The sequence below is a fragment of the Schistocerca piceifrons genome, chromosome 2 (genome assembly GCF_021461385.2).
Source record: "Schistocerca piceifrons isolate TAMUIC-IGC-003096 chromosome 2, iqSchPice1.1, whole genome shotgun sequence".
Taxonomy (NCBI): domain Eukaryota; kingdom Metazoa; phylum Arthropoda; class Insecta; order Orthoptera; family Acrididae; genus Schistocerca; species Schistocerca piceifrons.
This window is the reverse complement of record NC_060139.1, coordinates 71,576,163-71,593,829: the sequence shown is the minus strand read 5'-3', so window position 1 is coordinate 71,593,829 and position 17,667 is coordinate 71,576,163. Positions and strand designations below refer to the sequence as shown.

General features: G+C 40.0%; 1 protein-coding gene across 2 annotated transcripts in view; it reads left to right on the top strand.

The window, feature by feature from the left end:
• Positions 1-17,667, top strand: part of LOC124775165 (katanin p80 WD40 repeat-containing subunit B1) — a 140,785-nt gene that overhangs the window by 36,332 nt on the left and 86,786 nt on the right. The window contains exons 8-10 of one of the 2 annotated variants that reach the window (XM_047250003.1): positions 6,322-6,375; positions 6,730-6,774; positions 10,438-10,720. In XM_047250003.1, coding sequence (XP_047105959.1) covers positions 6,322-6,375; positions 6,730-6,774; positions 10,438-10,720 — 382 coding nt within the window. The remainder of the gene's footprint in view (positions 1-6,321; positions 6,376-6,729; positions 6,775-10,437; positions 10,721-17,667) is intronic. The other variant, XM_047250005.1, reaches the window with a different exon arrangement.

Below are 17,667 nucleotides of genomic sequence, written 5' to 3'. Positions count from 1 at the left end.
ATCATGGTGTGGGGAGCGATCTCCTACACTGGCCGTACACCACTGGTGATTGTCGAGGGGACACTGAATAGTGCACGGTACATCCAAACCGTCATCGAACCCATCGTTCTACCATTCCTAGACCCACAAGAAACTTTCTGTTCCAACAGGACAATGCACGTCCGCATGTATCCCGTGCCACCCAACGTGCTCTAGAAGGTGTAAGTCAACTACCCTGGCCAGCAAGATCTCCGGATCTGTCCCCCATTGAGCATGTTTGGGACTGGATGAAGCGTTGTCTCGCGCGGTCTGCACGTCCAGCACGAACGCTGGTCCAACTGAGGCGCCAGGTGGAAATGGCATGGCAAGCCGTTCCACAGGACTAGATCCAGCATCTCTACGATCGTCTCCATGGGAGAATAGCAGCCTGCATTGCTGCGAAAGGTGGATATACACTGTACTAGTGCCGACATTGTGCATGCTCTGTTGCCTGTGTCTATGTGCCTGTGGTTCTGTCAGTGTGATAATGTGATGTATCTGACCCCAGGAATGTGTCAATAAAGTTTCCCCTTCCTCGGACAATGAATTCACGGTGTTCTTATTTCAATTTCCAGGAGTGTATGTTCATCAATGTTGGTTCCCCCTCCTGCCCAGCCCTGGTGACAGACATTGATCCTGGGGTGTGATCCATCGTCTTGGCCCTTTCTTGCTTGACCTGGGCACCCATAACATGATTCAGTGGAAATGCTATGGATATTACTGTCACCTGCCAGAACTACAACTACTAATGTCCTGTTCTGTGATCTGTGTTGCTATCCAAGAAATGCATTTCATTGGTAACCATAGTGCAACTCTTTGTGCGTTTTGTTGGAACTGTACTGTATCTGGTGAGTTCCATATGTTGGTGTATACAGATGTCATCAGTGAGTGAAATCCCATCTGTACCCCTGGGCAAGGCACTTACTTTGAAATGGTCATTATAATATGATGCCCCTTTTCTCGTACTTTGGGATTTCAGTGGGTAGTGGAAGACACTTTGTCTGACAGGGGCCTTTTTATTGAGCAGCTTCTTTCCAATTTTGATCTGTGTCTCCTCAATGATGGCTCTCCCACCCACTGTAGTACTATGCATGGCACCTATTCAGTTGTTGGCCTTACAGTGTCTTCCCCCTCCTCTCAAAAAAAAATAAAATCTCGTTGCTTCACTAAAATGGTTGCTACACAGTGATCTTTGTGACAGTGACCACTTTCCAGTGATGCTGTCACTTTCTAGTTACCACTCAATGGACCAGTTGCCTTGCTGGACTCTCCATAAAGAAAACTGACAGTTGCCGTGCGGTTAAAGGCGCTGCAGTCTGGAACCGCAAGACCGCTACGGTCGCAGGTTCGAATCCTGCCTCGGGCATGGATGTGTGTGATGTCCTTAGGTTGGTTAGGTTTAACTAGTTCTAAGTTCTAGGGGACTAATGACCTCAGCAGTTGAGTCCCATAGTGCTCAGAGCCATTTGAACCAAAACTGACAGTTGTATACCCTTGCTGTTAACTTCTTCCTGTGTCTGTCAGCGTACATAGATGGGGTTGTGGGTGATGATGCCTTAGACATGATCACTCTTGCCACTGGAACTGCTATCCCCTTTCTATATGCCTCCTCTACTGGCAGATGGTATCGTGGTGGATGAAAAACATTGCAACACCTATTAAGGACATCCCATTTCCTGTGGTGTTTCAAATGGTGTCCTTCACAAATTGCCCTCCTTACTTTTAAGTGGCTCAGCACAAAATCTCACTAGCCAATTAAAGGCAGTTAGAAGGAATGGTGGAAGCAGTAAATCACCTCCTTGGGGACGTATACCTCGTTGTCCCAAGTCTCGACCAAACTCCTTAGTCTACTGGGCTGCCAAAGACAACAGCTGTCCTGGGTCTCCTCCTCCACCGTTGCATTTCTACCAGTGAGTGAGTTCTTGCCGATCACTTCGTGACCCGTGTTGCTACAGTGTCAAGTGTTCTCTTGTCATCAAGCTACCTGTTTGGAAACCATTCATTTTTACTCATTCACTGTTCCTTTTTTATCTAATGGTATGCTACATGGGTTTTAGATAAAGTTCCCCAAAAAATATCAAGTACACGCAAGTGTTACTTTTGCAGGATAAAGTCATTGATTACCTGAAGTAGACAGGTTTTTTACTTCAATCTCTGTACCTGAGCGTGTTCTTAGAATGGATCACATTAGTCAGGTGATGCAATTGAACAGTGACTGCAAGCCAGGCCAAGAGAACATAGGGCAAGCTGAATGAAATTAAGAATCCGGAACCTGTTAACAACACATCATGGACCATCCCAACCATCATTAACTTCCGAGGGAAGTGCAGTGTCCCAGTGTTTTGGTTTTCAGTTCATCTACTGAAAATTTACATGTTTTTGTGTGGGCATTACTAGCATGAAATAGCTGAAAGTAAACTATCATCTGTCAAACCAACATTAATAGGTTTCTTTTACAATTTGTGGGTGTGGAAATTAACTTCGCTTTAGCATGTGTGGGAAGTGAAGATTTATTTGGAATATTAATAACTTCTGACACGCCAGTTGAGAAACAGCATACTAAAATTAGAGGGTTTGTATCAACAATGGCGGCAACTACATAACTATGCTGGGAGATCGTCAAAACTTTTTTTTTTACCAAAAATTTGACGACGTAGCTCATATCATTGCTTTAAAGATCTTTACAATCAAAGAAGATAAACAGTTTTTGGTCAGTCAGCAGTTGAAAGGCACCCCAAGATACATGCATCGAATCATTCATCATTTATATGTGAAAGAGAACTTCTGAGCAAGCACAAGCAGCCTGCCATTAACAGATGAGAGTGAAATGAATATGACATTCAAAAATTTGTTGATTATGTATTAATATACTTAAAAGATAAATTTTACACATGAATATATTTGAAAATAAATGAAAAGTAAAATCCAATGTTCAATGCTGATAATTTTACATTTTGGTAAGTTTGGAAAAGATCTCTTGTATTTACAATGCAGGCTAAAGATATATGAGATGAGTGTATTGATAGTTTTTTAATTAACTGTGAATTGTATTCTTGAAGAACCATTGCAGTTCCATTGAATTAAGGGTGTGTTAACGATTTTCATAGAAAGAGTTTTCCTTGCCATTACTCAATTGGCTTCCGTAATCTCTTAACCAGAACTTAACGTGGCATTGCAGGGATTAAAGGTAATCACTTACCATACGTTCACTCACATTGGTAGACTGTCCTGATGCTGCAGTTAGAGTGGGATGAGAGGTTGTTTCTGGCAGATTGGTTGAGAGGCAAACAGGAAGAGGGGGGGGGGGGGGAGAAGTGAACAGAATGGAGAGTGATTTCTAGAGCATGGTTTCCCAAACTGTGTTTAAGTGATAAGCGAAAAACTATTTTTGGCAGTTTGATGATACTAATTATCTTTTTTTCCAATTTTCTGATGATTCTTTTATTATTAGTTACAATTTAAAATTGAACTAATCATTGAATAATAAAAGTTCTTATAATTTTTTAAACATTTTATTTACCCTCAAACTAAACAATGTGTTCCACTAAATATCAGGATTCTCAAAGCGTTCTGTCAGAGGAAATGTTTGAGAACCTCTGTTCTAGAGAGATAGCAAGAAATTGGATTATGATTCAGCAGTGGTGAGCATGCCTAGTGAAGGCCAATGGAGTCCATTGTGAGACACTGTGAAGTAGATGATGTGGGTTTGTGGGGGAGGGAAGAACAGTTTTAGATTAATGTAATGATGGATCAAACATGAAACTAGAATGAAGTGGGGTTGGTGGAAAGAATACATGGAGACAATAATGGAGCTTGACGTTTGAAAGAGCTAACATAGATTAAGGCCAGACAGATTGCAGGATTGAAATATTTACCGTTAGGACAATTCCCATTGACACAAATCAAAGAAACCGATAATGGGGGTGGGGGTTTACTGTTGGTATCTGTTGTGAAACAGCTATTTAAGTTGAGCATGTTATGTTTAGTGGCATGCCCTGCCTGCGAGTCATAAAAAAAAAAGCACAGGAAGCTTCAGTAGGTATTATTGATGACATGAATGATTAATACTGATGATCATGGCTTGAACTGGGAACCTTGTCATTTGGAGTCAATACTTGACTGAGCTGTCCAGGTGTGGATAGTTTGTTCGATAAGAAAGTTCTATGCGGGTTGTGATTACTTTTACTCCTTCCATTATTTGTACTCTACCCAATACTTTCCTGTACCATATTAATGATCTTTAAACCAAGTTCTTGTGAATGTGGTATATTGCTTTATGGTCCTCCTCACCTTGCTTTGTAATATTCATGTAGTGTTTTCTAGTCATTATGTTTGTTATTTATCTGTAGCAATTTCACCCTTTCTCTTCTTCTAATGTTACATCTACTTTTTCTTATATTTTACTTTCTGTTTATTATCTTCCTACAGTTGTAATTGTACATTATTGAACATAATTTGTGTGTTGGTGAATGTTTAAGAGCTTTTGTATTATTTCTACTTTATAGAGACTGTCATAGTAATCTTCCAACAGATTATTATTGTATAATTGTGTTGCATATTGGGTAGTTTGTAGAAAACTTTGAACAGAATGTGGTGCGTGACTCATATTTTCACTTCCTTTATGAGTTCCCTATATTGCTTGTTGGCATTTTCTTTTAGCAAACATGTTATTTTTCCTATCCTGGTAGACTTTGCTTGGCATTTTTGTATTGATTCACATGAGCAGTTTTTCTGTTTCTTCTTGACTTTTGATTTCCATTTAGCTCATGAAACATGAAGTAATCCTCTGTTTGGCTCCTACTCTCTTGGTATTAACAAAATGAAAGCTGTCTTACTGGCTGCAGTGGTGCTGCTGTAACACTTTTGCGTCATTACCATTTGTATCTCTAATATGAAGAACTTTCTGGAAAGTTGAAATTGGCCAATAACTTGCTTGTTTTTGTGTGACCTACCATTTTACTCATTGTCCGCAGCTCGTGGCCGTGCGGTAGCGTTCTCGCTTCCCACGCCCGGGTTCCCGGGTTCGATTCCCGGCGGGGTCAGGGATTTTCTCTGCCTCGTGATGACTGGGTGTTGTGTGATGTCCTTAGGTTAGTTAGGTTTAAGTAGTTCTAAGTTCTAGGGGACTGATGACCTCAGGTGTTAAGTCCCATAGTGCTCAGAGCCATTGTACTCATTCGTGAGAAATATGTGATCCGTTCTTCTCTTCCTCCTGCTTTTCACTTTAACCTCTTAATAAATGGTTGAGATAATATCTGCAGTGTGTTATAGTGCTGCTGAAATAAAAGTTCTGCAATTAATTCATATTTTACAAACAATTAAAACCAAATGTTAACATGAAATTATGACTACATGAAGTTATCATTTGTGCCATTGTATTCAGTAATGGTACGACATTGAAATTCAGATATCATACTCGTCAAAACTGCAATACACTTTAGGAGCCACCAGTCATTTACATTTAGTTCTTGCACTTTTTTTCATGACGATGCAAGAATCCTCTGTTGAACTTATGCTGTCCCCTTCCCTTCGCAGCTTCCAATTAATACCTCATATTCACACTATTCTACTCAGTCTTGTTATCCCACTACCTGAACCTCTCAACCTCTCAGTCCCATGGCCCTGACAATCCCCCCCCCCCCTCCCCCCCAAAACCCCCTTTCTATGACTCCCCCTTGGTGTCTGTTGCATGTAAATATGTTGATGTACACATGCAGTTGTGTTTAATATATAACAGGTTATTACCTTTTATGGTGTAGATACTGAGAATATATATTTTTTTCTCTTGCCTCCCGTGCATTCTTGCTTTACTCAAAATTTTGTGTCATTGTTGCACTCCTCTTATGCACTGCATATTTTGTAATATGTATTGTTTTCCTTTCTTCACTTGCACATTCTAACCTCACTTTTCACTTTCCTTCTCCCCCCCCCCCCCCCCCCCACCCCCCATCGTACTACTCACAACCCTTCTTATTTTCTTTCTCTTAGTACTTTCACCCTCTTTCATGTACGTGTTTGTGTATGTTTTTCTGTGTACATATGCCCATGCATGTAACTAACAGCTACTGTTCTGCAAACTGTTCATGAGTAAACTGTTTGTCCCAAAGAATAATAGCCAGACAGCTTTTGCTAATATCTACTATGCTGTTAACTCTGGAATACTATTCAGTTTTTCCTTAGAGTAATAGTCACTAATATTTACAAATTCCTTTATTTCACTTAGATCAGAAATGTTATTTTTAGCATCTGTAGAGAGCATGTGTGTGATCTGCATTAAGTTTTGCATCTACTTGTTTGTTACAGTTAGTCGAACACCTCCTCTTGAACCTGAACCTTTCCCTGCACCACCTGATGATGGTGAGTTGTTTTCAGTTTTGTTCTTTCCTGTGCATCTGTCAATCATCATGTTATGAGAGAAATAAGTGTGTGAGTGAAATAGAAATAAAGTATATCTTTTCCGGCTTTTGTAATTTTATACTTCAGATGACTTTAGCTGTCCTGTGACTACCATCATTGCTTGTAATATGACAGGGGTGCAATGTATTGTTAGGAATAAAAAAACTTTAATAATATGAATTAAACATTTCCAGCATTTTTCCTTTCAAAATGTTATGTTTGCAATTATACTTGTATGAATTTATTGATTCATAGAGCACATGTGATTTTTATTGTTGTTGTGGACTTCATATTTGCTTTTGCTTTGTGTTACAGCTGCGTCAACACCCCCTCGTAACTCGTTCCCTGCTCTTTCTAATGGTGAGTTTGATATTTGTGTTCAGAACACCTTATACACTCATGGAAAATGCAGGTGTAATTGTAAATACTACTGTTGTTATCATATCTTCTGAAGAAACAATGCCTATTTATTTCCATTAGTAGAATGTAGCTTTTCCCATGGTAACAAAAACTTGTATTTCATCCACACTTTTATTTATTGGTAGTCTACAGTCAGCCATTATAGTCCAGCTCGACCCCAAACTGACTGGTATTGTACAGTGCCTCAAATATTTTACTTGTTTAGAGGAGCAGCAGATTTCATACCCTTGTACAACCATCCTGATTTGGGTTTCCTTCAGGCACATGATGAGACAGTTCTTTCAGCAAGGCCATGGCGAATATTCCCATGCTTATTCAATCAGAGTTGTTGTGCTACCTCAGATGAGTTACATGTATATGGGGCATTAAACTGTGAACTTTGTTCCTGCCATTCAGTTTGTTACAGTGTTTGTATTCTGTGTAGTCCACCAGTATTTATTTATGGCAACCTGTAAAATATTTTTAAAATTTTCATTTATATCAGCTGCTTGACATTTCATAAATGTGCAACTCATCACTTTTGTTTAGAATTTGTCAGATGATAATGAACAAATTTGTGAGGATCTTATAAGAGCTAACAAAACTGTACAGTAATTCATACCTTGTGAATAATGTTAAAGCATAAGGTTTTTTGCGTCTGTCAGATACTTATTGCTGCGAGAATGCCATTATTGCCTAACCAAGGTTGCTGCCAATATTCATGACCTATAGATTGAATTCATGATTAACATTATGATGTGGAACATTCAGCTGAACAGAAATTCCATAGACATTTAAAAATATATATGTATTTAGTTGGTCTCGTACTCTCCATTTGCGGATTTGTAATTGACTACCTTTTGCTATTCAAGAAGTCCTGTGTATTGTAGGAGGCATTGCTAAGGGGAATCAACTTTGAACCACTTTTGAAAACACTCATGTCTGTCAGATGTTTCATTTGCATAGGTAGACTACCAACAAGTTCTATAGCTTTGACTTTCACTCTTTCTTGTGTCACAGTTAGATTCACAGGAAGGAAGTGCAGATTGTATTCCTCTCTGGTAATGTATTTGTTAGTTTCTCTGTTGCTATCAAACTGCAGTGAACTGTTGACAGTTAATTTAATCAGTAAGTATACTATGCAGCTGTGGCTAATATTCCCAGTTCCTTAAACAGATGCTCATGAGATGTAGCTGTGTGAGTTCCACATATAATTCTAATTAGTTTTTTGTGTTCTATGAATATTTTTGCCTAAGTGAAGAGTTATTCCAGACTATTAGCCTGTTGAACATTAGAGATAGAAAATATATTATGTATCTCAGTTTTTCCAGTTTGTTTTCATGAGAATGCGCATCTGTGAATGTAGAAATTTTATCTTGTTTACTATTTATTGTTGGCACATAGTGTCAATAGCAGGTAGGGTATTTTGGCTGCACAAAACTGGATGAACTGTGTTTTATTCAAATTTTAAAGCTAACCAATTTTTTCGAAACCAATTATTAACTTTAGCAAAAACATCACTTATACTGCTATTTTGCCAGTAGATATTGTGTGTTTGGTTTGACATTAATGCTTGATCATCTGCAAAAGTGACTAATTCTTCATCCTGATTTAAATAACTCATTAAGAGGAGAGCAAGAACAGCAACAGGCCCACAACTACATCCTTCAGAATGTCCACTGTGATTTCACCCTACATGGATGATGCAGCACCACTTTTCATGTTACTTGATCATCATACAGCAACTCTCTACATCATGATTTTTAAATAGGAATAAAACAAAACTTGTGCTGTATAATGTATCTCATAAAAACCTAACTTCCCATAAAGAATTTATAGTTGACACAGCCAAAGTCGTCCAGTAAGTTGCAGAAGATCGCAAATGGCATTATGTTACCAGTTAAAAATTTTACTATGTTCCCGGTGAATGTATAAATTGCTACTCGGTAGTGCAGAACTTTTGAAATCCGTACTTTGATTCACTAAGCATCCAGTTACTACACGAGTGAGTTAGTGACAATCCTGGAAAACAGACTCAAAAATTGTGGAATCGTCTTTCTTATAGAAAAGCCCAACACTGGCATATTTTAATCTGTAAGGGGAAAAATCATTGAATTGCTTAAATATTACAGACATAACTAAGAAAGTAAAGGCCACAACTTTTTCACGTCTTATTGGAATTTTTACTTTCGAGGGTCATGGCGATTTTCTGTATTTCAAATGTGATTATGTGAGGAGTTTTCATTTCACTGAATTGTGTCTGATTTGTCTTCTGAACTTACTGAGCCAAATTTTGTCACCTACTTCTAAAAATACATTATTAAAATATGTGATATACACAAACTTTGTAGCATTGTCTTCTATGGCTTCTTTCCTTACATTTTTTAGCAGTATTGTACTTTTTTTGTCATATCTGGTAATTTCTAACAAGATGCGTGTGTTCTTGGATACTGAACCTTTCATTAGGACTTTAAAAAAATCTTACAGTATGGTAGGGTAATGGGAATTCCTTGGTGGATTATAAATAATGGAATGAATAAAAAGATAACAATTCGCTGTGTAGTTGAGATATTTCACGTGCGCGCGCACACACACACACACACACACACACACACACACACAGCTTAGTGACATTTTAGTCTTGCGTATGTGCTTGCATCGACTATGTGGGAATTTGTTACATATACTTCTTCTGTTATTTAACAATAAGGAACTAAAAGATAGGAAAAAGAAGAAGAAAAATGTGTGCAGATATGAATGTCTCTGAAGAGGCATGGGAGGTGCCATATATTTTGGTATGTGTGCGGTTTCTTAGAAAGAAATTAAATACTACATAAGCTTTTACTTTAGGTGCTAGCTTATTATTCTGTACAATAATAACTACAGGTACCTATTAAATTTTTAAGTATTTGTGCTATTTTCTTAAGATTAAGTAATTCTATATTTTAATAATAGTTTAATAAATACTGTTGTTAAATATCTTCAATATTTCGCCGCCCTGTCAGCAACTGTATAAATTTTAATTTTAATAATGAACAGTCTCAGTTGCACCGTTTCCCTAGAATTTACCTAGGTTTCAGTCATGATAACCCAACCTACTTCAGAATAACAGTATCTACTGTTTTTCCATAGTGGACATCGTCATGCTGAAACTACAAGTCCATAAATTATCGTCAAACTGTAAAACTTCTCTGGCACTGCCTTGGCCCCACTTCGCGACCGTGCTGCGGCAGCCATGACTGCTGTACTGGAACACTGTAGTTTTAGCTTGACAATGTCCACTATGGACAAACAGTAGATACTGTTATTCTGAAGAAGGTTGGGTTATCCCAACTGAAACCTAGGTAAATTGTAGGTAAACGGTGCAACTGAGGCTGTTCATTATTAAAATTAAAAAAAAAAAATACTGTTGTACTTGCAACAGTAATTAATACAAACCTATCTTTCTCATGTAAAGTTCTAAAATAGTGGAAATTCCTTATTTTATTTTTTGTTTTCTGATTGAAAAATGCATGTGTGATGAGCAGTAATTAATTTTTTTTTTGGTCCAGTAAGAGTTAGTTTTTGTCATCTCTGATTGGGAAATAAACATAACTCAAACAGATTCTTTGTGAAATCTTCTAGACCCAGCAATACCTCAAGCGCTGCACCCAGCCTCAAGTGAAGCAGAGGTGTACCTAAGCTCAAGGAGCCTGAGCAGCATCAACTTGAGTGAAACTTCCCAGTCACTGCCAGCTGTGGTCAGGTTGCCCGCTGATTCTCCAAACAGTGACATAGTAATAGACTCGCAGTTCTCCACGCCTATGCATCCACAGGCTACAAGTTCGCCACGCTCAAAGCACAATTCTCGTAGACTGAATTCATATAAGGATTCATCTGAGTTCCCAGAAATGGATTTTCCTGTGAAGTGAGTTCAGTTGGATTGTTTATAGTTTATGTAAATTGATTTATTACATTACTTAGAAGTGCCGGAGGAGACACAATGATTTCTAAAATGTTCATAAAACAGCTTTTGTAATCAATGCAGTTTAAAGCAAAGGGGTGCAAGTGACAAAATGAGGAAACAAGCTTCAAATTTAAAATTCTATATTCATTTGTTACATTGTTGACAGTAACCATCACATGCAGTTGTTATTAATGAAGCTATACATGCAATATCAGTGGATTAGATCCAGAATGTGCTCAGTAATGTTTTATCAATAGTCTAGTTAGCACTTACACCCTTCTTTCTCCAAAGATGTCACTTACACAGAGGCGAAAAAAGTCGTGGGATACCTCCTAATACCATGTCGGACCTCCTTTTGCCCAACATAGTGCAGCAGCTTGACATGACATGTACTCAATGAGTCATTGGAAGTCTCCTGCAGAAATTTTGAGCCATCCTGCCTCTATAGCCATCCATAATAGCGAAAGTGTTGCCGATGCAGGATTTGGGGCACAGACTGACCTCTTGATTACGTTCTGTAAATGTTTGATGAGATTCATACAGGGCAGTGATCTGGGTCACGAAATCATTCACTCGAATTGTCTGGTATGTTTTTCAAACCAGTCATGAACAGTTGTGGTCCAGTGACATAGCGCAGTGTCATCCATAAATTAATGGCTGCAGATGGTCTTCAAGTAGCCAGCTGATGATCAGTTCAGTTGAACCAAGGGTCCCAGTCCATTCCAAGTAAACACAGCTCACACCTTGATGGAACTACTACCAGCTTGCACAGTGCCTTCTGGCCTTGTGGTCCATGGCTTCATCAGGTCTGTACCACACTCGTACCGTACCATCAGCTCTTGCCAATTGAAATCAGGACTTGTCTGACCAGGCTGTGGTTTTCCAGGGTTCTAGGGTCCAACCAAAAATGGTCAGGAGCCCAGAAGAGGCACTGCAGTTGATGTCATGCTGTTAGCAAAGGCGCTCATGTCAGTCATCTTCTGCCATAGCCAATTAACACCAAATTTCGCCACACTGTCATAATGGATATGTTTGTCATGCGTCCCATATTGATTTCTGTGGTTGTTTCGTGCAGTGTTGCTTGTGTGTTAACACTGACAACACTACAGAATTGCCAGTGCTCTCTGTTGTTAAATAAAGCCCGTTAGCCACTGCATTGTATGTTGAGAGAGGTAATGCCTGAAATTTGGTATTCTCAGCACACTCTTCACACTTTGGATCGTGGAATATTGAATTCCCTAATGATTTCTGGAATGAAATGTCCCATTCATCTAGCTCAAACTACCATTTTGCATTCAAAATCTGTTAGTTCCCAGAGTACGGCCATAATCACATCCAGTAACTTTTCACATTAATCACCTGAGTGCAAATGACAGCTCTGCCAATGCGCTGCCCTTTTATACCTTGTGTACGCGATACTACTGCCGTCTGTATATGTGCATATAGCTGTGCCATGACTTCTGTCACCCCAGTGTACATCTCCTTCGCTCACATTAGTACCAGGTTTGGAATGACCCACAACAATGTAATACAATATTTGGCCCTAGTTTTACTTATTACATTAATCCATTCGTATAGGTTGGTTTTTGGGATTAAAGGGACCAGACTGCTACGGTCATCGGTCCCAATCCATTTGTATAACTTTTATTGATTATATGTGTAATGGAATGGAATGAATAGACTGTGTTACGTACAGAAACAAAAATTTCCGAGCAAACTCTTAGCGCATACACATACAAACACTCCCATTTTGTTTTTATTGCGGGAAATGTCTATTCAGAGTCCCACACAGTATCATCAGAGTGCTCCACATCATTAGCAGTTTGTGTTCTTGGCTCTCCACTTTCAGGTGATCTCCTATATGGTTTGTAAACAGATGTTTTTGATTTGTGCTTAAGATTTGTACAGAATGGTTGTAAATTAGAGGCACAAATGGAAGTAACTGCTGCATATCTAGTATTTCTGTTATGGCAGGTATTATGGCTGAACTTTGGCGTCCTTTATTTCATTGTCATAAGTCGATGGAATCAAAATTCATGTCATCATTGAGGGTAGTCTTATAAAATGTTCCGTACAGGAGTGGCCTGAAATCAGGGACTTGTGGTTAATTGTCTTCATGAGGTGTACTTTATAATATAAATCCATCACTTAATTGACATTTTTGTTTTTATTCTGATCCCTGCATTGTAACTAAAGGCAGTGAGGGCCAGTGCAGATTGAGGAAGTTGTTGTATGTACCTCAGGAAACATCACATTAGTATTTTCATCGCCTGTCTGTTCATTATCTGTATTCTTCTTACTCTTTTCACCTTCTTCCACTCTTCTGTTTTAGTGTTTTGATTGCAAAAACAACTTATAATCTGCCAAATTCTAATGCATCAAATCATGTGATCACACCAGTTTACAAAACATTGAGAACCAAAGATGTGTATGTGCACTTGCATCTCTTTGCATCCAAAGAGAAAACACTTGTTGCTAAGCGGTTCTTCAAATAAATGCTAGGAAGCTGTTGAAATCACCTGGTAAACCTAAGTCCATTTCCCACAAAATAGATTAGTTCTTCCACTGCAATGTGGTGCACATATCTCCAGATATTCAGTTTTGTCACACCTCTTTGCTTCTAACTGCCTCAGTTATTAACTGAATATTTTGTTTAAAGACTATGGCATTTGTTTAATGGTGTGTTTCAAAGTTGTAACTGCATCTAAAGGGATTTATCGAAAATTTCCTCTCTGAAGTAGTGGGAAATTGTAGTATATGCTCTGTTGATGTGAAGCTCAGAATTCACTTGCGTACCAAGCAGCTACGGGAACTCAGCTTGTCGTAAATCCAAATAAGCTTAACTATTGAGATTTTGTTCAGCCTTGAATTGAGACTTGCCATATATTTGTGCTTGTGATTGGTCACACTATCTGAGAAGAAAAATATTGAATTGATATTCTCTCTCTCTCTCTCTCTCTCTCTCTCTCTCTCTCTCTCTCTCTCTCTCTCTCTCTCTCTCTTTCTCTTTCTTTCTTTAAATAACCCCTAGGAAACCTTGAAGCTATCACTTTTCCTTATGTGTAAGCTCAAAAACAGCCTACGGTTTATAAATACAAAGATATTTACAGATTCTTTACTCATTGTAATAATAATATTAATCAAAACAGTCTAATAGTTATAAAGCAAACTCTTACCATACCTTCTCAGTAAACAATAATAAGCTTGTGAAAGGTGCACATATTTATGGCATTTCATTATTGAGCCATTATAATGATATGAAAACTATTGACTGTTTTCTCCATTTAACCGCAGTCGTATGTTATTTGATATGCAAAATAGTTATCAGAACAAATAAGAACTACTACTCGCTGTAATTAAGTGTAAGTAGTGTATAAGTATAACATGACTGAATCCAACTTTATTCCACAGCAGCATTGAAACTTGAATGTAGTATTTAAGTAACAATCAGCAGAAACCAATTCCATACACAAAGAGCCATAGCAATACATATAGAGAACTGAGCCTGAGCATAACTCAGCTAGCTCTATATAGACTGGCGTCCTTGGCGGGCTCTGATGATGACTTCACACATGGCGCTTGCATGCGCAGGTGTCCGGTGTCCTCGACCCCGCCCCCCTCCCCCCCCCCCCCCCCCCCCCCCCCACACACACACACACACACACACACACACACACACACACACACAACACACACACACACACACACACACAACAGAGAGAGAGAGAGAGAGAGAGAGAGAGAGAGAGAGAGAGAGAGAGAGAGATAGTTATAAAGTTAAGAGAGTCGCAGGACATGGTGATTAATTTCGCCAACATATTGTTTCATCAAGCCAGGTATTTGGGATCGATGTAGATCGGACAAGCTACATGCTGAGTGCGGAAAGACTGAAAGAAGTTTTATGTCCTTGTGTCCAAACGTAGAGGTTTATCAGTCGCGATTTCTAATGACCTTTTTTGATTAAGTGCAGAGGTGCGAGACATTACATCAGTAGCTCCCAGTAATGACGGCTAGTTGGCAGTTTTGTAGTTCAATGTAGAGACATGGAAAGTAGAGATGTATAAGAAGTTGGTGTTGTTAATCGAAGGCAGCACATCGTGAAAGGAGGTGCACTCCTTGAAAGACATGGTACTGCCACACACGCGGCCTTTTGAAAGTACGCGCAGGCGTCGCCACACTCCTTCTATTAGATAGATCACTGATTCTTGAGACATACATGCTGTCCTCCTCGTCCACTGGACTCTGGGTAAGGTGGCATGCTTCAATGGGAGTGTATAGTCTCAAGTGCTTCAGGCACGGACACATTTTGTGCCCACCTTCCCGTGTCAAATCATATGGCAACACCGGTAATGCCGGGGCTGTTTCCATGTCGACATTGGGCATCAGCTCTGGTGCTGGTGCCCGCAGTGCTGATGATACTGGTATCAGTGGCTGCTCAGGAACGGATGGTGTCAGAAGCAATAGGGGAACTGCTGGCTTGGCCACCAAGGATGGATGCCCTCACAAGCACAGGAATGGAGAACCAGCAGCAATGTGTGATGTAACACCTAAAGATGATGGGCTCAGAGGTAATGATGTGACATCGGGGGGGCAGCCAGCCATCCACGCAAAGGTGAAGCTGATCATGGTGCCTCAAGCAGAGGCCATCCACTGTGCGATTGTTGCAGAGACATTGCCCCCCAGCATCTGGTGATGACAGCTGGAATCCTCTTAGGGCAAAGTCTAAAACTGCTTCTGCAGGCAGCCACACCCAGCCGGAAGAGGACTGCACCAGCTGATGTCCAGGTGGAGTATGCAGGAGGTGTAGCAGTGTCCTCGGCTGGCGTCTGTAGAGTATTTCTTCTGGGCTCTTCTCGCCGAACAGCGTGAAATGGTATGAGGAGAGAAACAGATCTAAGGCAATGTCAGACGAAGAGTTAGTAACACACTTTTTTGTCTGAGTTTTTAACATTTGCACTGGATGTTTCACCTCATCGTGAGACTGTGGATAGAAAACCTGGGCGAGGATGTGATGGATACCACGAAAATCACAAAATGCTGTAAACTCTTGTGATGAAAATTCTGGGGCATTATTGGACACTTAACACCATGGGAAAACCTCTTAAGTGAAAAAAAATTGGACATGGGTGTGATGATGGCAGTTACGCATCAATGACCAACAGCCAATGAGTGTGGAGAAAGGGGCCAGTGAAATCCACATGTATATGGCCCCATGCATGTGATGCTATTGGCCAAGGAGACGACGACACCCTGGGAGGTGCTTGGTGTGTTCCGTGGAGAAAGGTGCCAATGAAATCCACATGTATATGGCCCCATGCATGTTATGCCATCGGCCAAGGAGATGACGACACCCTGGGAGCTGCTTGGTGTGTTACACACTGTGAACAGGAGGCAACCAGGCAGGTAAGTCACTATCCAAGCTGGGCCAAAACACACTTGTCAATGGGCCAAGGCTTTTGTGCATGGCGCACGCCAATGATGTGCGTGTAATAAACGGAGACCCTCTGAACGAAGCACTGAGGGGATCACCACCCAAGGGTCTGCATGATCCATGTCTAAAAGTAGAAAACCATTCGCAACAGGGAATCGATGTTGAAAGGTGTATTAAATACTCAGGGGGTTGGATGCATTAGACCGTGTTGTACGAATATTATGATGGGATCCGAAGTTACATCTTCACAATCCGTGTGGTAGTTACAGGGAAACCAGCAGCCATTTGCTGGGTGGCGACATCAGTCTGGAAACAAAGCAATACCTCCTGAACAAATCCTGGGCTCAGGCTGGCCAGCAGGTGGAACAATGTGTTGGCATTTGTTTGTTGATTTGTGAGGTGGAAATGAATCACAGTTGTAATGCAAAAGGAAAAAAGCCCGACGTTGAATGAGATGTACCGCTTTATCTCGTAACAGTACAGAAGGACTGAATAAGGAAACCAATGATTTGTAATTTGTTACCATAGAGGAAAACATGGAATCTCTTCACAGCATATACAATGGCCAAAGCTTCCTTTTCTATCTGAGAGTATCTAGTTTGAGCAGGAGCATTTTTTAGACATAAGCGATAGACTGCTCAGAGCCATCAGGATATCTATGAGCCAACACTGCCCCCAACCTGTACTATGAAGTGTCCATTGCAAGGATAAAGTGCAGTTGATGTGTCACTAAGCACAGCGCAGATTGCAGCATGGTCTTAAGGGTGGAAAACGATTTCACAAGCTGGTCACCAGCGAAATTGAGTCCCTTTGCACAGCAATGCCTGTAAAGGCTGCACAATTGTTACTGTCTCAGGCAAAAATTTATGGTGGTAGGCGACTTTGCCTAGAAAAACCTGGAGTTCTTTGACTGACATAGGGTGTGGTAATGATACAATAGCAGAAACTTACAGATGCAGGGGTTTGAGACCCTTGCGAGAGACTTCAAACCTGAGATAAAATGATAGAAAGTTGAAAAAAATTGACGTTTTTCTAAATTACACTTCAGCCCGACCACTTGTACAACAGAAGAAAAGAGCACCAAGGTTTTGTGGATGTTCCTCATTCCAGGCACTGGAAACTATAATGTCACCCAAATAATTTGCATAACCCAGCGCAGATGCTGTAAGTTGTTCCAGAAGATGTAGAAAAATGTAATCACAGTTATTGGTACAGGCCAAAAGGATTATTGACAACTAGGATATTTTTGTGACTCTGTATCTAGAGGGAGTTGTCTATAGGCACCTGACAAGTCAATTTTTGAGAAATATTGACCACCTGATAACTTTACAAAGAGTTCATCATGGTGCGGTATCGCATATGTATCCACTGTAGATTGTGTGTTCACAGAAACTTTAAAACCACCGCAAAGGCGTTACTGGCCTGACGGTTTCTTTATTATAACTAAGGGTCAGACTATTTACTTGACGCAACAGGC